General features: G+C 41.8%; 3 protein-coding genes across 3 annotated transcripts; 2 read left to right on the forward strand and 1 right to left on the reverse strand.

The window, feature by feature from the left end:
• Nucleotides 1-999: 999 nt before the first annotated feature.
• Nucleotides 1,000-4,065, reverse strand: atp5pd (ATP synthase peripheral stalk subunit d). The gene is made up of 6 exons (XM_080856008.1): nt 3,948-4,065; nt 3,082-3,213; nt 2,790-2,886; nt 2,598-2,669; nt 2,234-2,296; nt 1,000-1,246 (listed from the first exon to the last, which is right to left on the reverse strand). The coding sequence occupies exons 2-6, from the start codon at nt 3,201-3,203 to the stop codon at nt 1,115-1,117; spliced, it is 486 nt and encodes a 161-aa protein (XP_080712134.1). The 5' UTR covers nt 3,204-3,213; nt 3,948-4,065; the 3' UTR covers nt 1,000-1,114.
• Nucleotides 4,066-5,751: 1,686 nt separating this feature from the next.
• Nucleotides 5,752-9,509, forward strand: LOC308378900 (BTB/POZ domain-containing protein KCTD2-like; the record flags this gene model as incomplete). Its single annotated transcript, XM_080855917.1, has 6 exons — nt 5,752-5,982; nt 6,207-6,315; nt 6,630-6,721; nt 7,131-7,226; nt 7,392-7,517; nt 8,232-9,509. 6 exons carry the CDS (start codon nt 5,752-5,754, stop codon nt 8,259-8,261), a joined length of 684 nt encoding a protein of 227 aa, XP_080712043.1. The 3' UTR covers nt 8,262-9,509.
• Nucleotides 9,510-14,730: 5,221 nt separating this feature from the next.
• On the forward strand, nt 14,731-20,527 carry slc16a5b (solute carrier family 16 member 5b). Its single transcript, XM_080856526.1, has 5 exons — nt 14,731-14,883; nt 15,309-15,762; nt 17,139-17,282; nt 17,392-18,264; nt 19,420-20,527. The coding sequence occupies exons 2-5, from the start codon at nt 15,318-15,320 to the stop codon at nt 19,686-19,688; spliced, it is 1,731 nt and encodes a 576-aa protein (XP_080712652.1). The 5' UTR covers nt 14,731-14,883; nt 15,309-15,317; the 3' UTR covers nt 19,689-20,527.
• Nucleotides 20,528-21,109: the final 582 nt, after the last annotated feature.

Raw genomic sequence — 21,109 nt, forward strand, 5'->3', positions numbered from 1 at the left:
CTTCCTAAGTGTAAGCATTAGTATTGTGTAGTTTAAAAATGAATATGAGCTTGTTTTCTTTGCATTATTCGAGATCTGAAGACACTGCATCTTTTTTGCTATTTTGACCAATTGTCATTTTTCTGCAAATAAATGATCTAAATGACAATATTTTTATTTGAAATTTGGTAGGAATGTTGCCAGTAGGTTATAGAATAAAACAAAAATGTACATTTTACTTTAACACATACCAATAAATAGTAAAACCAGAGAAACTGATAATTTTGAAGTGGTCTCTTAATTTTTTCCGCGGCTGTATCTTTGAAGAGATTTGGGCCACCATCATGATTGCCTGAGTAGATAAAGACATCCTAAAAGGCTTTCTTTGAGATGTATGACAAGGGAGAATCTTGCAAGAGTTCTGATGAAAGTCTAAGGCAAAGAGTAGAGAACAGGATGGATAAGAATAACGCCTAGAACCTTCTGGTAGACATAATGGGGCAATTGCTCTGCTTTGTAGTTTAAGCAGTATGATTTTAATTTCTTAGCTGCATTTTCGAGTATAACAAGGTTTTGAACTTGCATGTTGCGAACGCAGTCACATTGCATCTTAAGTCCCACTGTTGTATCATAACCCCCTGTGGTTTACCTTAAGCTCAGGTTCAGATTGATTTCTGTTCTCATCACAAAGTCTCAGAATTGCCACTAGAGGTTTCTGTACGTCTTGTTTCACCATATGAATATGCATTAAAATGTGAATATTGATTTATTGGCCGTTTGATTTCATGCAACATTCAAACACAAGGCACACTCGCTTAGGCTGCTACAATGGAGGCCAATTGCGACAGTGCACCTTAAAATGTATTTATGTGTTTAGGAAAAAATATATAACATTTGTTGGAAGATGCGATGGTGATTGCATTAATGGCCGATAAAGGCTTTTTAACAATAGCATGTTAATATCTGCACGGATTCAATTTTGTTTATTAATAATTCTGGGAAAAAGACCAAATGCATGTGTGATTTCCAAATGTTTTACTCATTGTGACACGTCACAAATTCCTGAAACAGAACAGGTGTATACACAGACAGGACTATACAATCTCATCAGAGGGGTGTGGATAGTTCTAACAAGTTACAGGTCAGCAATTGGCTTGTGTGGCCAGTATGGATACTTCTCCTTGTCCAACTTAGTCTCGGGGAAGGTATGGTTGAGGTCATCGATGGTCATCTGGTCAAATGGAATCATGTTGTTGAATTTCTCCAGCTGTGGTGGAAGAAGAGAGTGTGACTGGGAGCCCATGTTGGTAATGTACAGAAGTCATGTCATGGCAGAGTACCAGAGCAATGTCAAACATATCCCCTATAAGACCTACTCATAAGAAAGATGCCATTAGATACAGTTCTCATCTCCAGCACGAGGGGAAGATTGTGTCTTAATATTACTTTTCATTTAAATGTAACTGACCTTTGCAGGAGGCCGAAACAAACACTGCTAACCCCTCACCACATACTATTCATAATCTATCCATTTAAAGGCTCAGCATCCTTGCAGCATCTCTGCTTTTCATGAGGGGGAAGACACATCCAAACCATGTCAGAATGCATGTTATTCCATTCCAAATCCCCACTCTGGCCATGTTAACCTTGACCTGAACTTGAGACAGTTCAAAGATTCTCCTCTTCTGCCTTACTATAATATGCCAACAACGCTTGACCATTGAAGAATAGCGCTTTGAGTGCCTCGGAACATGCATCAGTATTTTGGAAAAGGAATCATGCCCATTACCATGAGAGTTACTGAAGTCACTGAAATTACACACTGTAAGTATCCAAATACTTTCCATCGACCTCTGTGAGAACTGCACAATGTCATCCCAATTTTAAAGCCCCCAACTTCGGTATGGCTTAAAAGTACAACATAAAGGCAAGCAGGACAGTACAGCGTATCAGATGAACCAATGAATGAGGAATCCAAGAATTCAGGAGTTGGCCTTTCAAAATACATTTTTACAAAATGTATAAATACGATTCAACAAAGCTCCAAAACATAGAAATAATGGTCCACGGAAATACTTCTGTAACTCACAGTTGTAAAACTCTTAATAGCTCTAATGATTGTACAGGTCTTTAAGAACAGCATGTTCCTGACAGAGGGCACTAGTGGGTGTCAAATGTCACCTATTCAACACCCACACACACACACAAACAAAGCTGAAGACCATTTTCCAATGATCTAAAAGAAAAAACTAACCTCGGCTTGATAATGAGCTATACGAGCTTTAGATGCCTCGACATATGCGAGTGCTGCTTTGTTCTGCAGAGGGGGAAGAGAGAAACATGAAAACACAAAAATCTGGCTTGCAGACCTTCAAGCAAAACTACCAACAAATGACAAGATTTTTTTTCTGCTACAGTTACTAATCTAAAGCTATTACATAATCAACATTTAACACACTATTGTAAAGGAATTTGAATACATTTATAGCTGAATGCAACCATGCTGCCTGTTTGCAACATTTGATTTGTGTCTTAATGAAACCTATAAAACAGCAACAAGTGCTTCAGTCAACATTATGCTGCACATGGACAGAACCTTAAGAAAGCGCAATACTTACAGACTCTTGCTCCTGTGCATCAATCTTCGCTGTCACGGTGTCAGGGGCCTCAGGGATAACCAGAGCAGCAAACTAAAGGAGTGGAAAGAAGAGAAACTATGTTAACCAAATGCTTCATACTCTATGGAAGGACAAATTCAGTAACACAAATCTGACCATTTGTTATACAAGTGTTTTCCATAAAAGGCTCACCTTCTTCTCAAAGTCATCCACCATTCCAGCTTTAGCCACTGCAGACTTGTAGTAGGCCCAGTCAATGGCAACAGGCTTCTCTGGCAGGGAGGTCAGTCTTCATAATAAGAAAAGATTGTGTGAAGAAAGCTCATCAACAAACCAGTGACACCCTAGTCTCAACTGATGACCTTTGTCAATCCCAAGGACCATATGTATGTAGACAAATCTGAAATTTCCAGTCATCAAAACATAATTTTAAATAACCAACAGATTATATTTATCATTTCCTAGTAATGTCTCGTAGACTTACTTTGCACCGATGGCGTCACTTCGTGTCTTGAGTGCGTTGAACATGGCCCTCTGATTGGGTGGCACCCTTTCGGCAAAGGCCAGCCAGTCAATGGCCTTAACTGCAGCGCGTCGGCCTGCCATATTCTTTAACCTTACAATATCAAAGTAAAAGGTATTAGACAAACTTCTACACTTCGATAGCATTATACTACAATAGTTGTCTTTCTATGAAAACGCTTTCAGGGTTTTAGAACTGCTGTACACAGGTATGGCTAACCCAGTCAGACGCGCGGTGTTTCAAATGACAAACTGAATGACTTACGTCCAGCTACATATAGCCGAAAATATTAAGTTATCACGTCGTGAAATAGTAAATATGCGCCATTTCCCATATCTCAATAACAAGGTCACCTGCACTGGCAACGTATGCTCTATACTGAGGCTGTTAATCACTGTTAGCTTCCTTACGTAAATAGTCGTCCAGCCAGCTAACATTTCTTCAGTGTTGGTAGGACGAGCACAAAATAGCTCGCTGGCTAGTTTTGGATTAACTTCAGAGGAAAGATCCATAGTTTTTTTTAGGAGAACACATCGATTGCTCTTTAAACGACATTGTACATTGATACAGACAAGCCAAATAGTGACCTAAAAGGTCGTCTTGACACCTGGTAACGTTACTTATCTGAGGCTAACTAGTAGTTAGCAAATTATAGCGTTAGCTAACGTTATTCAAAGCAAGGTCAGAAGCTGGCACTTGCCAAAACCAAACCTCTCATAAAGCCACTATCAATAAAGAATGAACAAACTTTGATGCAAAAGTGCATCACAACTCCTGGTGAATATCATTGGATAACTATAACATTAAAAGCAGCGTTTAGGACTTACTTTTGCACAGATCAAGCAGCAGCAATGACAGAAGCGTGATGGCTGACCGGAAACGGAAGTGATATCAGGACCAAACTCGGGTCCTGATTGGCCACCTTGCCTTGGAGTTTGATTTGATAGCTTCATCTAGCGGCACATTTGAGACGGTGTGCAATGGGATTTGAGGTACTTTTTCTCTCGTGGTGTGCCAGAGATGTTACCCAATCAGCAGCTACATGCTTATAAAACCCACCCTATCAAAAAGGCATCACATAATGTTAACCAACATGTGAATAGAAATTACTGGTCGATTTCATTGTGTGTTTTTTTTTTTTGCAAGACAGGTAACACTTTTGGATATCATATATTATGGCAAAGTGAAATGGATTTTCATCGGTCCAAAGCGTTCATCTCCTTTGAGACCCTGCCGGGAAATAGTAACATAATGTCTACCAGTGTGTATATTATCAATGTTCCCTGGTTGATTTAAAGGTGTTTCATTGTTTTTGGGCCTTGGGTTTTTACTGGGACATGGTCAAGTAATTTAAACCCATGCATATGATATAAACAACAAGGCAACACATACATGGTTACAAAAATCATAGTATTCTATGTCTATGGGCGCAACAGCGTCATTGCAGTCGACTGCGCTGCATTTAAGGTGGAACATACAATTCCAAAAAGAAGCTGCGACTAAGGAGCTAACTGTAGCCTCGTCCGCTGGCGCTGGTTAGGGTGCCTAGTACCACTCGGCTCAAAGAGGTGGAGATCTGCTATTTTAATGGAAAACAAACGACATCCTATTCTCTCAAGCTCCCCTTGACGCTAGCTTAGATCTAAAAAGAATCAACGCAGGTGAAGGCATTAAACATCACATTCACATCACTGAGATACACGCATCTTCAAATCTGTATAGGCCTACAAATGTGACTGAAAGGTTGAGACTTCTGTAGTCCAGCCAATATCACTTGTTATCAGTCTGGTACAATTTTGTGTTTGCACCTATAAAGTTTAAACCGACTACAGAAAATTGTTTGACATTAGGCTACGTGTTAAATTCTGGGCTGGAGTCCAAGGGGTTAAACGCTTTGGGCCACTGAAAACTCACTTTATATGACAGAATATAATAGGCCTGTCTGAAAGTAGGGGAGAACAATTGTAACTCTTTTTGTCAGGGCTCTGTTCTAAATTGGTTTACACAAAGACGATAGACTCTAAAGCAGTGAAGTTAGGCTACAACATACACATGGGTCTACTTTCAGAAAGATAAGCAAGAATTGCACAATGACTGGTGGTTTGTTAAGAATTTAACAAATCAATGAACATTTGTTACAACCTTATGCATCGAGAAAATTCGGGACAGTTGAAGTTGTAACAGTGAGCATTATGAATGTAACAGTGAGCATTATGTACAATGTATTTTGAATGTAAGAATGGAGAGGTAAATTAGTAAATAAGTATTTGGTGACACCTGTAAACTGTCATCAAGGCAGCCACCTGCCCTAGGGTAGACCTAAATGACTAGACCAAAACTGAGAATGGATAAACAAATTCAAAATTTTGAATTGTTTGTTTTTGTCATAATCCATAACATTCACATGAATAAAAAAAGTCAACATTGGCCTATTACTAGGTTACTGCGAATTAAAAGCCAAACAAAGTTCTGAGGTGGTCAGCTAAAATGGGTCTGTAAAAGAATCCCCCACAGGTTAAATGGCGTCATTGCAGTCAGCTGCACTAAATTAAAGGTGGAACGGAAAATGCGAATAAGGTGCTAACTTCAGCGTCGTCAACAGCGGTGGTTCCAGTAGCCTTCCTCACTGTGATGATCGCCACACACGGAGGCGTAAAATGCCACGGAATGTCCGTACGTTCAATAGCAGGATATCCCCGCAAAAACAACCCGACTTCGCCGTCAGAACAACCTGGCACACGTTGGGTACGACTTAACGTCGGGGGCACCTTATTCAGCACCACCCGACAGACACTCTGCAGGGACCCAAAATCGTTTCTATTCAGACTGTGCCAAGATTATCCAGATCTGGAATCGGACAAGGTAGGTTGTCTTGATTTTGAGCGCAAAGGTCTGCGTGTCCTGGAGAAAGTGTCTAGAATTAAACTGAAATAACCTGAATTTACATAGGCCTATAATTTGAGCTGCTAACTTCGTGGGGATATGAGATGGCGAAGACCTGAGGATAAAATGGCATTATAATGGAAAGGGCCTGGATAAGCATTCCAGGCTACCAAATTCCTGATAGTCTTTGTTTTTTGTTGAAGGATGAGACAGGGGCCTATCTGATTGACAGGGACCCCACCTATTTTGGCCCTGTCTTGAATTACTTGCGACATGGCAAGCTGATCATTAATAAAGACTTGTCAGAAGAGGGTAAGGAAATACCCACTACAGCACATCAAATCCACCTCTCTCCTTCCCTCTCTTTCTCTATCTGTCCCTCCCTCTCTTTATCTCTCCGTCCCTCCCTCCCTCTCCGCCTCACGCATGCATAAAGGCTACACACATGCACATACCTGATGTTACAAACACCAATCAGCAAGACACAAACATATCTTTCTGGTGTAGCCTACTGAATTGGCTGTTGAAATGTGTTGTGATTATGTGAAAAGCCTGGCAGTTGAACTGAAATGATTGTCCTTTAGCTTATTAAGTCATATGAGTAAGAAAAGACCATCGCTGTGCAGGTGTCTTAGAGGAGGCGGAGTTCTATAACATTGCTGCTCTGGTCCGAATGGTGAAGGAGCGGATCCGGGACAATGAGAACAGAACATCACAAGTGAGTGGATGTGTGTGTGTGTGTGTGTGTGTGTGTGTGTGTGTGTGTGTGTGTGTGTGTGTGTGTGTGTGTGTGCACGCGCATGGTCACCACTAGAGGGAGGTGCTTTCTTCATGCCTTTTAGTTGAGGTCAAATTTAAGTTGTTTTATCTGGCAAATGTGTTTCTTTGTCAATAAGACTGGTAATTAGTTGCTGGCTTTAAGCACATTACATGATAGCAGTGCTTAGGGGAAATACTCATGTACTGTTTAGCTTATTAACATTATGGAATGTGCTACGTAGATGCTTAAAAGTCAAATGACCCATATTTAAGATAGTTCAAACCACTAAAATATCTCTCTTATCCATGATCCATGTTTCTTAGTTTCAAATATGCCCTATGGAATGGTGTGAATGTTGTTTTCGAAGGGTCCGGTGAAGCATGTGTACAGAGTCCTTCAGTGTCAGGAGGAAGAACTCACCCAGATGGTCTCCACCATGTCCGACGGATGGAAGTTTGAGCAGGTATGAAGCATCACAGATCTCCTGGGACAAGATTTCTTCCCTCTTGAATTGTATTTCATATTTTAAGACATTATACACAGCATTAAACAACAATCTTCATAAAATGTTCTGAAGAAGATTGTGATGTTTATTGTTGTTTGTGTTTCTTTCACGTCATATTCACAGCTCATTAGTATCGGGTCGTCTTATAACTATGGTAATGAGGACCAGGCAGAGTTTCTGTGTGTGGTATCTCGGGAGCTCAACAACTCCATCAATGGCGTTGTTGTTGAACCCACAGAGAAAGCCAAGGTGAGTATGCCAGCAGAAAAGTGCTATCTGCCATATTATCTGTTTTTCCTGATTGTTAATAGTAGTGGAATGTCCTGCGGGAGGTTTACAATTTAGCAAATGACGGTTTTAAACTCTGTCAAACTTTTTATTTTTCATGGATGATACTGGTTTTACTTTGAGTTAATTGATACAGTTTTATTATGAAAGGTTTTAATTGATGAGGTTTGATAGGTGAAAAATCACCCTAGTTACCTCAGGACTCTGTAGCTGCATGAAAGTATATTTATTAGACAAACAAACAACAATTGCAATTGGGCTCCCCTTCCAGCCGAGGCTGACAGTGAAGCCATGATAAACCCATCGCACAAGGTTTATATAGTCAGAAGTTTAGCTTTCAGCAGGGATGATCACGTGGTGGATTTCTCACGTCCGAGGCTCCCTGTCTTGCAAGGATGGCAGTTTTGCACAATGTTGGAAGAAGCACAGTTCCTTTCTTATCTCCTCTGGTCTAAACATGCTCTCTTTCATATGCAGACTTAGTGGCACCTAATATTCTAGTTACACACACAGAGAGAAAAGCCATGCTCCTGCTTTCATAAGCACATAATTCACAGGAATATATTCATACAAGTCACTTGATTATTATATTCTTAAGTCATTAACAGTGTTTGGAAATAATCTCCATCAATTGATTTACGCATTCATAACACACAGTGCGTTCTGCTCTTGCAGATTCTCCAGGAGCGGGGGTCACGGATGTGAGTTCAGTGACATCCACACCTACCTATTTTACCCAGAAGACCTTGCATCTGTCCCCAGTCTGTCCCTGTACCTTCTCCAGACACAACCAGAGGGACCTGCTGTTTAAGATCACCAGGGCACAGTTCTCTCTTGTCATATCAACTGCTCCTGGAATGGAAATCCTTGCTGTTGTATTGAAGTTACCTTGTCATCCACAGGAAATCAACCTCCCCCGCCTCCAAAATACACAAAAAAATCCACTGTTTGAAAAGAGAGAACCAAACAAAGAAATGCTCAGCGATAGGTATACTGTATTTTTTTTACACTATATATCAACTCACTCAAACAGACACTTAAATCATTCAATATGAATTTAGTACATACTGTAAGAAATCCTTATACAGAGATTTAACAAATCACAATGACAGTGGCAGCCTGATTGCATATGTCCTACTAGTGACCCCTGTGATGGACATGTTCACATGAGAAGATTCCGATGAAGTCCCACTGAGAAAGCCCCAAGACTCCCACTGAGAAAGAACTTGTGTTTCTTACCCAACCCCGCCACCCCACCACCCCCACCACCCATTTACACAACATTCACAAGAACTTTACTCCAGATCATGTGTCCTTTACATTTAACTGTATCTTCATGTAGAGGGAAGTGGCACACCACAAGGAAGAAACGTGTGCACAATACTATCACAAGCTTGGTGTGTTCTATACACAAACCACTTCTTCCCCAGGGTCATCATGGATTCTGTTTCCCAGGAGCAGCAGTACGGTATTCTCTGTAACTTCATCTTGTGTCATATTTAAAAAATTGCAAGGACTTCACCCTGTTCTGGGAGTACTAACCAGTAATTCACTCCCTTGCTGTTAACATGAACTTGCCGCAGTAGTTATAAAGTCAGACAAAGTTGCAAAAGAGGTTGGAAATGATAAGTTGAGCCATGGAACCATAGTCTAGTCCTTCTGGCCTACTCTGTGACTGATATCCAGAAGTAAGGGGAATTAACTGTTTCATACAAAGCAAGGGAAACGCCACTTACGGCTGACTGACTGCCCTGAGTACAGCAGATACACCAGACCACTGCACACACACAAAGATCATTGTACCAACAGTACAATTATTGGGAATCCCATCAAATGGGTTCCTGTTCTACCCTATTCTCTGAAGAGTATTTGTCTTGGCTTGATTTGGTGGCAGGATCTGTGATTTCACCACCCAGAACTCCTGCATTACTTGTAGTTGATCATAAAGCTATATTTTGTATTATGGGGTTGAGCCATTTGTCAAACGTTTTGTGCTCCAGACAAATACTTAATATGCTGAATGCAAAAAACAAAGTGTGTTAAAATAAAGTGTGTGTAGTTATTTAATTAGCTTTAGTTCATGTGCGGCGGACTTTTCTCATCATTGCTTTGCTCGTTGCCAGTTGCCAATGTTGTCATTAAAATGAAGGCCCTATATCTCATATCTATGTGAAAGTTAAGAACATCATTTAACTCAAGAACATAAAAAATGTACTACTACTAATTTGAACTACTGCACTATGGTGAAATAAAAGTCTGTGAGAGGTGTGGTACTGAATTGTCTCAGTGTGTTAATCCAGACTGAAGAAAAGATGATGACTCATGGACAAATCGGTCCAGTGAGTTCTCCGTCAACTGGGATTGCCACGACAATCTCTTTCCTGATGAACAATAAATGTCAGCCTGGTGTTTGCCAAAGGTGAAGCAAAGCATTATAACCAGATTCTTTACTGGAAGAGAAAGGAAGTAGGCTGTAGCTTGCATCACAATGCCGTGTCAAAACTTAGGAAGGGGCACTGACAACTTTGTCCCATCACATGGAAAACAATTACAGACAGTATACTTGATGATGTTGAGTTTTTATCTGATGTAGCTTTGAAAATCTAGGGTAGGGTAGGCAATGTAAGAGAAACCAGCAAGAGGGAACTAGATTTCAAGTAAGACTTGCTCACCATTGTGTCATGAGTGAGTGTGAGTCAAGAAACTCATCCGCACCCCTGATTAGACAATGGAACAGTCTAAGTCTAAGGATCCTAAACAGAAGAAGGGGGTGTCAGCCAATAGCCCAGACCCTACATGAAAGTTTACAACCAAAAGATTCCCATCCCCTTCCCTCAGGTTAACCTACAAAGCCTCCTCAAAAATACATGAACGTGCACTACCTGACTACTGCTGGAGGAGTCCATGAGAGAGAGTGTTCAGTGGGGAGAGATGCGGAGGTCATCGCTAACCATATCCAACTACCTCATGTCCCCTTCTCATTCTGACAACTACAAAACATCTCAAATGAGCTACATCTCCACATTTGTAAAACATCCTGTTCAGAACCAATTTGTAGACTATAGATAAATACCACAGAACAAACATCCTTTTTCTTACAATACATAAGGTTGACATTGACTACACAGTTCAGGAAAATAACTCCCTCATGGATTCCCCCCCCAAAAACAAACAAACCAGATAATTACCTTTCCGACAGAAATACTTTTCAGGCCCTTCATCTCCCTCTGTTGTCGTCACCATTACCTTCTATATACCTATGTGCTTCTACGTTTGTGTGACAGAATTTGTGTCACAGAGTTCGTGTAACAGAGTTTGTGTTTGTTAACCATGGAGACCTTTTGGTACACAGCCCTTGAACTATTGTGGTGGGGATTCTCCACCGGAGACCCTAGCCAATTTTCATCGAGGCTCTGGTTGCACCCTCGTCATCCCTGCACTAAGGTATAGACACTGACCTTTCATATCTACTGTACACGGTGCTTGTCCATGGCGAATGCTGACTGCACAGCAGTCTGGTCTCAGCATCCCAATAAGTTATCTCTCTATTCTATATGCATTCTGCATACTTTCTTTGGGCTCAGAAAGGTGCTATAGAGATACAATTGATTGTTATTGTTGAAAAGCTGGACCAAATGAAATGATAGGAGGAGGTTTTTACAGCCCTGTGACTGCCACAGATTTCCTTTTTATAGGCAGTGCATTTAATGTTTTCATTACTGTCGAAGATGAAAGAGAGTATCAGGAAATACAACAAAAAAAAATTCTGAAATACATTGCCTACACTAGCTTTAAGCTAAACTTTAAAAAAAAAAAAAAAAAAAGGAAGGATGACTAGATGTGGCAAGTCAGCTGTGTCTCATTGTTCTAAATGTTTTAAAGGGATTCACTCGTAATTGTGTAATGTACTTGGGCTGGGCAAGTGGAACTTCCGGCAGTAAGACTTGTGTAGATAGAGTTGTATAGCCTCCCAGTATGCATCGTGTGCTGTGACGCTGTTTAGCCTATTGTGTCCAGTGAGAGTGTACTGTATGTGTCTGATGTTATAAACAGTCTAAGTCTAAGTATATGTTAGATACATTATTATAAAGATGTTAATATTAATGAGACAGAGACCAGCAATCAGAATTTCAATCAGCGCTTTATCTTTTCCAAATATCATGAACAAACTCTAAGATGAACTGGGCGCAGCCAGTGTATATAGTTTATATAGTTCCTCAAAACATGTTTCATAAGCAGGCACGGGACATTATTCTGAGACAAGACGTTGACCCTGTCTGACCCTTGTCTGATCAAAAGGTGCCTGACAGCAAAAACAACATGAATCACTTCAGCAAAATGTCACAATCATTCATATCGCAAAAGTTGGTTCCTTAATTCAGTACATGTAAGAATTCAGATTAAAAATAGAATAACAATGTATTACATTTCTCTATCAGTATCCTAAACAGTAGAAGGGGTGTCAGCCAATAGCCCCCGACCCTACATGAATACGTATCAGACAGCTACTCTCAAATGGGAACTAAGACACACGGTCCGGCATTGATGCGTTTCATCACAGTTCATTCATATAGTTGAGTTTAGTCTTTAAAAGAAGATCCAGTAAAGTGTATTGGCCTACTTGTTCTCAAAGAAAATATTTAAAATCCTGGTGTTCCCATTCGGTACATCTGTCGATGTTATTTCTCAGAAACGCTGTTTGCAATTCTTAACAATTATGTTAATGCTTCACTTGAATGAAATTCTCACTTAGTGGATTTATCCATATGACGCTTCAGACGAATGGTCTCGAGCAGTTGTTGCAGATTTCTTGGTATGTGTTTCACATGGGGGTGGGAGTATAAAGAATATTATGGCGCTCTGACATGACCTGAGATAAAAAGGATGTGAAAACACACATTCCATCACACCTCCTGCTATCCCTGGGACACAGTATTCCAGATGGCAGGACACTTAACCAGAGACCCTTACATTCCAACCTAAGTCTAATTAAGAGATACATAATATATAGATACGAATGCATATGGGATTCATTGGATTACTGATTATTGTCAATCACTATTAATTCTGATATTTAATCCTGATTAACTGATTAACTCTTTTAATGAGCAGCAGGGGCTTTTAAAGCAAAGCAAAGGCAGTGGATGAACAGACATGGGGTTGAGATGATGAAAATCAGCTTTGTGCTATGGATGCTAACCACATTAAATTCATTGTTGGTTTTAAAATAATTTGCCTGTTTAATGTTTGAGAGTAAGCAACTTGAGGTTAACTCTTTGCCAGTTAATGATAGGGACAAAAGAATGCTTTTTTGTACGAGAGGGGCCGAAGAGTGGACACCAGGCACGTAAAAACAGTACTGGCAAAGAGTTTGGAGATTGATGGCTGATGTCTGGAGAGAATTTCAAGTTCTGTGGGATAAAAAATATATGTTTCACATTTAATTAAGTAGGTTAGTATAGGATTCCATAGGATAACATAAATTGAATTGGTAACTTAGTGTGGCCATGTATTCTGTTTGACCTGTTGGGTAAGGTTTGATGAGCTGAGAGAGTTAGTCAAGACTTGGGGTAAGGGGATCCTATGTCAATAGTCTTATCTATAGTGGAGGACTAGGTGGCCACAGTGTAAGAGTACGAGGGAGGGGTTTTAGGTATAAGAGCTCAGTTTGCCCAGAGACTGATGGGCATTGTTGCGGGACATTTCTTGCTTGTAACAATGCTCCCGATATCGTTAATAAATCTGCAGTACCACTCCAGTTGTCTGTAAGTAATTTTGACCACAGTTCCACAGTGTATTATTATGACTGCTATGAGACCAGATTTGGTGTTGTATTCTGAATGTGAGCGCAATTTTACTTTATTGAGTTAATGATTCCTTTTTAATGCATTAAAGGAAGAAGCAGGACTGCTAGTGGAAGTATGCGTAACTGGTTGTGGAAGCGAGGGAACGAGTTTGGCAAGCACACACAAGATCAGTGGATATAGGTGTTAGAGGCTTTGTAGCTGAATCAATCACAACACTTTAGTTGGATTTTGGTTTTCAGAGGATGCTCACTCAAAGGAGCTTTAAAGAAATTGTCTGAGGCTGCTGTGAAGGAGGGCCTTTAGGGAACATGTTGTTGTATCCTGCTGCTCAGGATCAACCGTTGGGCAATTTCTATATTGGTAAGGTTAGGTTGTTAGGTGAGCACTTTGCATGTGACAGTGAGAGGAAAGTCCCCAGCCAATAACACAAGGAATTTAACATATTTTCCTGTATAAAACAAAACAAATAATTGCAAAGACAGCCAACATAAAACAATAAGCAAAGACAACAGACAAAACATTCAGCTGGTGGTTTATTTCCAAATGTATAAGCATACCAATAATTCATATCTGTATATCTGAACTTCTATCAATGTTTATCTATGTATATATTTATACAAAATAACTTATATGTAAAGGTGCCCTGATGTTGAGAATAACTTGACCTTTACAGTGTGTGATGGAGGAAAACGGCGTAGAAGGTCAAGCTAGAGGGAACGCTTCTCCATGTCACTTGCAGATGTCAACTCGGTGATTTACGCAACCTTCGAGGAAGTTTGGCTGTTGCCTGACAGGGTATGTACCCCTACATTTACCAGTACCATATACTTTATATACATGTAAATGCAATTTGAGATATGATAGACCTGCCTACATTTACCTGCCAGTTTAATCTTGCCACTTCACAAAGACAGGTGTGAGCGCGCCAGTGTAGGATACCGAATCCAGATGGATGTCAGATCTATGAACTGAGAAAAAGCGATCAAAACGGAGAACTGGTCAGCTTGCTGGACAACTATCCAAACTGAAGAAACATAACATCAAATGCATCTTAGGATATGTGTTTTAATTATAAAAAAAGACTCAGCAAAAGAGCACGCCATCCTTCTGGATTAGCCAATAATAGTTATAATAATAAGGAGATTATCGCGGCTCTCCTGCACCAGGTTGCATATCTGAGTCAGTGCCCGCTTGGATTTGTGAGGGCAGACTCTAGTCTGATGCTAGTGAAAGTTGAGAACAAGCGAACTAATGCCGCCCATGAATTACGCAGCCAATTTGATAGGACAGCGGTTTTTAGAAAGTAGCGGCTGACGCAACGTAGTCCGAGTTGGTTTGGCTGTCTGCCGTTGTAGCCGATAGGTCGAGGCAATTGAGTAACGGTAGATCATGACACTCTCTGAAGAGGCGCAGATCATCACTTATTTGTCGAAAGAAAGGAAAAAACACGGTTTCTTGAGTACGCAGGGATAGTCTGGTGAAAATGAAATATTAAGGGTTTATCAGACTAAAGGGGATCGGTGAGTAACTTTTAATTACTCATATCACCTGAACCAGCTGCTTTTATTTAACATACATTGAGTTGTTCTAATCAAATGTCAGGGAAGGTAGATAGAAAATACTGTGTCACGACTTACATTTTGTAAAAAGTAGAAAAAAGGAAGTTTTCATGGGGCTTCCCCAGAGTCCGATTTCAGTTTAGGGGGAATCTGAGCATTCATGAACTTCACAGCTAGTACTTGCTGAAGGTGTTTCAGTTTCCACAGTCTCTATATCAATGAAAGAGTATTTTTCTTTTCTGTCTTTGTATGGGGTTTCCATTAGTGCTCATCAATCTTTTGTCATGCTATAATTTGTCAGACACAAAGCGACATTCAAATGCTGATGTAGTGTATACATAGCTTAATTGAGTTGTACTGTAATGGTGATGTGTCCCCCTCTGTAGCCAAACACAATGACAGAGGGACTAGAGGTGCATCAGAGGGAGTCTCCAAAATCTCTGCCCGCAGACGGCCACACCACCCTGGTACGACGGGGCAGTCCTGATGCTTGCCAGAATCACTTGATTGGGAACAGGGCGTCCTCTCTGCGGTCAGAGAGGTACACTGATTCACAGGAAAGGGACGGGCAGGATGGAGAGTCATCAGGGAAAACGGTCACTCCCTGTGATGGCGAGGAGCCGGAGCAGGAGCGAGAGGAGAAGCAGAGCGGGCTAGAGGCGCCAGATGGAGGGTGGGGCTGGGTGGTGGTGGCCTCCACCATCCTGGTGCTGGCGTTGACCCTGGCCTTCCCCTCCTGCATGGGCATCTTCTATACAGACCTGCAGACTGAGTTCAAAACCAGCAACATTGAGACCGCCGGGGTTCCAGCGATCATGACTGCTGTGCTACATGGAGGAGGTAGTGCCCCACCCCCACCCCCCACCCCATCCTCAAAAATAAAAAGACATAATATATTGACAAAAGTCTCAATACCTTCCATTTCCATAGGAAATGAGGTAAGCAACGTCTCCCTTTATGGAGTTGACAGTTGTTCTGAGTAGCTGCAGGGAATTGAAGATAAGATAAAGGCCAGGTGCTCTTGTGTGTGAAGACTTCACATCAATCTTTGATCTGCTGCTTGATGTTTCAAGTTCCAAACCAAAACAAATCAAATGCTGTACAGTTTGAGTGTATTCTCTCAACAATGACAAGTTCAGCAACAGAGAAGTTCTCTTGCTGAGTCACCATGCATGCGCTTAACAGGGATAACAAACACTGAAAGATCCAGTGGGCATAACCTTGGACTGGGCCCTGGCATGTACCGGGTCAGTATAGATTCTTGAGGTTTCGTTGATATTGGTAGGTTGATAATAGGTTGATAATTTTTTCCAGGGGGTCTGTAATTTCTAGCAATGCCCCTGTTACTATGTCACATATAGGACACCCACCTCAACTGGCATTAAAAAAGTAAAAAAGAGTGGTATATTAAATATTTTATAAAATTTTGTTTATATTTCTGCACTCTCTAAAACCTGTGGATCCAAAGAACTCACAGAGACAGGAGGTCATCATAGATGGAACTGCCACATGACGGTCATGTGCAGGGACTCATCGCCCCAGGCAGAGGCAATAACTGGATTATTATTGTTGCATCAAAGACTTATAAAATCGCTTCTAAAATATGTGTAATTTAAAAGCATTAGCTTGACTCATTTCAACTTTCTTTTTGTCCTAGCCCGGAACAGTGGATATTTGTCACAGGAATTTCAGTTAATTCTGTCGGTATTGCCTTCCCAGTGTTCAGGAAAACATTATGCACTGCCTGGAAAGAGTGAATAACTGGATTATTACTGTTACATCAAAGACTTGTAAAATCGCTTCTAAAATATGTGTAATTTAAAAGCATTAACTTGACTCACTTCAACTTTAATTTTGTCCTGGCCATGTGCAGTGGACATTTTTCACAGGATTTCAATTAATTCTCCATTATTGCCTGTCCAGAATTTAGGATAACATCATTCACTGGCTGGCCATCACTTGTGTTTTGGGGGAAATTGTCACTTTGTGTTTGAGGATACAGCTTTTTATTTCAGTCATGGCCATTGTACATTTCCCTACGGGTTCAAGTACAATAGCATTAGGATTTGCATTTCTTTGAAATCCTTTCATCTCTGATTCAGAACAATGTGTCTGTGTGCTTTGTCTGATTGCTGTGGTCTGTGTTGGCCCGTATATCTGCTTGTATGTATTTGCATGTTTATGATTGTGTTCCGTGTTCCATCCTGCTTTTGTAGGCCCGCTGTGCAGTGTTCTAGTGGAGCTGTATGGTTGCCGTCCAGTGGTGATCCTGGGGGGGATTCTCAGCGGCTTGGGAATGACAGCCAGTTCCTTTGCCCAGTCCATCACAGCACTATACATAACAGCTGGCATTATCACAGGTGGGCTTATGCATAATAACACATCTTATTTTCTGCTGAGGAATAAAAGGTTTTCCTCGAAAGTAAATTGGAAATTATTCTTAAAGATGATGTGATTTTTCATCTGTAGGTTTGGGATTCTGTTTTTCCTTCCAGCCGGCCATAACAATGATAGGGTACTACTTTGTACGCCGCCGTGCGTTTGCCAACGCCTTGTCATCCACGGGCACTGCTCTGGGCCTCAGCGTCCTGCCCCTCCTGGCCAACTTCCTGCGGGGCTGGTATGGCTGGCGCGGCAGCTTCATGATCTTGGGCGGGATCCTGCTGAATTGCTGCGTGTGCGGGGCTTTGCTAAGGCCCTTGCAGCCCAGCACCAGGAGGGGCAGCCGATGGCAGCGGAGGCAGACGGATCATGCTGAGCCGGACCCCACTGATGGCCATACCCCCCAGAGAAAGCCGGAGGGGCTTAAGAGACGCCTGCGGGCCACGTTATCTGGCCTCATGGCCTTCCTGCACAGGCACATGGGCTTTGACCTCTTGCGGAGCAACCCGCGCTACAGGGCGTTCACGCTGAGCGTGGCCTGGATGATGCTGGGCTTTACCGTGCCGCTGGTCTACCTGGTGCCCTACGCCACCTCCAACGGCATGGACCAGGACCGCGCCGCCCTGCTCATGTCCATCCTGGGCCTGGTCAACATCTTGGTGCGGCCCGTGGTGGCGCTGGTCTTCGGGCTGCCACGCTTCCGCGGGAGCCCCTGCTTCGTGTACATGTTCGCAGCGGCCATCTTGGTGAATGGCTTGAGCAACTGCGTGTGCGCCGCGGCGGCAAGCTTCCCCGTGCTGCTGGCGTTCGTGGTGATGTTCGGCCTCTCCATGAGCTTCATCGGCTCACTGCTGGTGACCGTGCTCATGGACACCGTGGACATCCGGCGCTTCCACTCGGCGCTGGGTCTCATCTGCTGCATGGAGAGCTTCACCGTGCTGATGGGTCCACCACTCGCAGGTCGGTTAGCAACTACTTGTTTTGCTTGTCTTCACACTTGTAAAGCGAATTTGGGAATTAAGAAAAGCGCTATATAAAAATGAATTATTATTATTATTACCACTACTACTGATAATAATAATTATCCAAAGGAACAAAAAGGGAACAATGAAGGTCTGAAATATACTGTAGCTAGTAAATATGTACAAATATAACTCACAGTATGGTTCTACATCTAAGAGTTGGGATGATGTAGTTGGCATGGACGGTGGTATATCTGTGATGAGAGGAAAACATGTTTTTATATCTTTATGTGGTTTAATGACGTTACATGGGAGTTATTTACAGATAAAAGGAATGTCCTCAATAGTGTTCTGAATCAGCATGTGCATACTGCATCATGCTTGAATCAGATCATAGAAACAAAAAGTAGAATGAACCGACTGTGACTGTGGGTAGAGCGAGAATATTTACTCTTTATTCTTTAGTCTGTGAGGCAGACATTTTGCACCTCCAGGAGAAATTCAGTCTTTTGGAGATGGTGGATCAGCCCACCTTGTATGTGACCATAACTCCTAAGCTGCCTCGCTCTGTTTGTATTATGTGAGTGTGTGAAGGAGTCACAAGGAAATGGAATGTGCTGGCCATGGTGTGCCCTCGTCATCAGTTCAGGAGGCATGTATTTGTTTTTGTGGGGGGGGGGGGGGGGGGGCTATCAGTGTGTGTGTGGGGGTGGGTGGATGCTGGTCAAGTAGTCTAGTTATTCCTGGATTGGTGGAGGGAGGTTGGGAGGAGCGCTCACAGGAAGGGGTTGGATCCGGTTCCTCAGCCACTGCTCTGATAACCTAGCAGCTGACTCCCACCCCGCAGGGTCACGGAGCCACCTCAGCAGACCCTCTCTGGTTACCAGCACCATGGAAACACAAATGTCAAACCAGGCAGGAGCCCTTTGCAGTGCCACAGGCAACCCTGCGGCTGGCCTGAGCGATTCATTGTGCACCTGCCCTGTTTAGAAAACAGCTGCTTCAGTATTAGACATGACATAACTTTCTTTAGGATTATCTGAGCAGTCAGTGTCAGTGTTGGTGTGTTAACCCAGAATTATTCAGGATTAGCGATGCTAACTGTGTCTTATAGTAATACACTTCAGTATGACCTTTGACCTTTTGGCTGCAGGTCTGCTGATGGACAGGACTGGCCAGTACAAGTACGTCTTCTACGCCTGCAGCGTGAACGTGGCCACAGCTGGCCTCTTCCTCATGGGCTCCTTCTACTACCTGGACCGCCAGCAGAAGAAGGAAGACCAGAGCTGCGCCCTGCCTGCTCGTGAACACCCGCTGAGACCCGTCATCGTTCCCTCGGGCTCCGCCACGGAGCACAGCCAAGTGCCCTTACAGTCAGGCAAGGACGAGGAGCCGGAGTCTGTTAAGGTTTCAGACGTGTGAACAGTGCGGCTGTCCTCAACACCTGCATATATCTATCTATTAAACAGCCCATTTCCCTCTCCATTTTTTTTTTGAATCTAGGACTCTAGTGCATAATGACTTATGCAACAAATGAGTGCAAATAACCAGTCCATGTTCCACTTTGTTTTTCTCAGTTGTCTGTCATCATCCCTTCCTCTATTTTTGAACAAAAAGTGACTCACTTCCTTTCTTAGTTTCACGGATCATTTAGATACAGTTTCAGCTAGACGGACCTAAAGTGCTGAAACTTTACTAAGCTGTAATAGAATCAATCAAGGAACGGCTCTGTGTTTAGAGTGTTGTGTTTTTGCGCTTTCGGTGAACAACACATGTAGAATTAATTTAGGCCTATGTTTTAATGAGCTCCTGTTATTGAACTAATAACACCACTTAACTATTTTATTTTCACATACAATCTGTTAAACCATCATATTTACAGCAAATATTTCATACTGATCAAAGTATTTATACTGAAAACAAAAACACTGTCCAGTTACAGTTTTTATGAGTAGAGTACACAGGGAACACAATGATCTAACATGTTTACACGGATGTTTCTGGGCACTGCTTTGTTGTTATGAGAAATTCAATACCTTTTCTATGAAGTTGTCTTTATAGAGGACTTTAAAAACTGGAATGTTACTGAGAATTGGGACAAGTATTTTCTTGCTGCTAACGAAGTGTTAATTGAATTATTTTATCAGATGTTGTACATATTTTATGAAATATATCTGATTTATTTTGTATGACATTTGAAATAGAAACAAATTGATTATAGTGACTTTTTGTTATTAATAAAATAAAAATAGATACGTGTATAGGTGTAGTCTGTTTGTAGTCTACAGGTCTATATAGAAGATAGATTCAATGATGATGATACAGCAAAAAAGGTTTTCTTTACACCTGTGGTGTGTTTTCTTGGTTGCCTTGCCTCATAATCCCCGGCAACACCTTAAGGCGTTACATATCTACAGGTTTGGTAAAGACTGGAATTCAAATCAATTCAAAAGACCTGATAATATTAAAAGATATTCTTATTCTCAGATGGGGATTGCTTAATTAAAAAAAAATCCACTCCCTAAACTTTAACTTTTTTATTGTTAGATAGACCTACATGCAGAACCATATGAACCATATGAAGTTTATGTCAGAATTTAGGGCCTAGATTCCCCTATGGACAGAGGGATCATGGCTGGTGAAAAAGGTTCACATTCAGAAATGTGTCTCGCGACCCTTTCATGAACTCGCGCGACCCAAATTTGGTTCGCCTCTAAAGGGTTGAGAACCACGGCCCTTACGCTTATGTAGTCCCGAGAGGCACATGTGCAAGTTTGTGCAAGTCCAAAGATCTGTAAGTGGTAGGTAAGAGGCTAGGTAATCAGTGACGCTAGTCCCGAACT

The sequence above is a fragment of the Sprattus sprattus genome, assembly GCF_963457725.1.
Source record: "Sprattus sprattus genome assembly, chromosome: 18".
Classification (NCBI taxonomy): domain Eukaryota; kingdom Metazoa; phylum Chordata; class Actinopteri; order Clupeiformes; family Clupeidae; genus Sprattus; species Sprattus sprattus.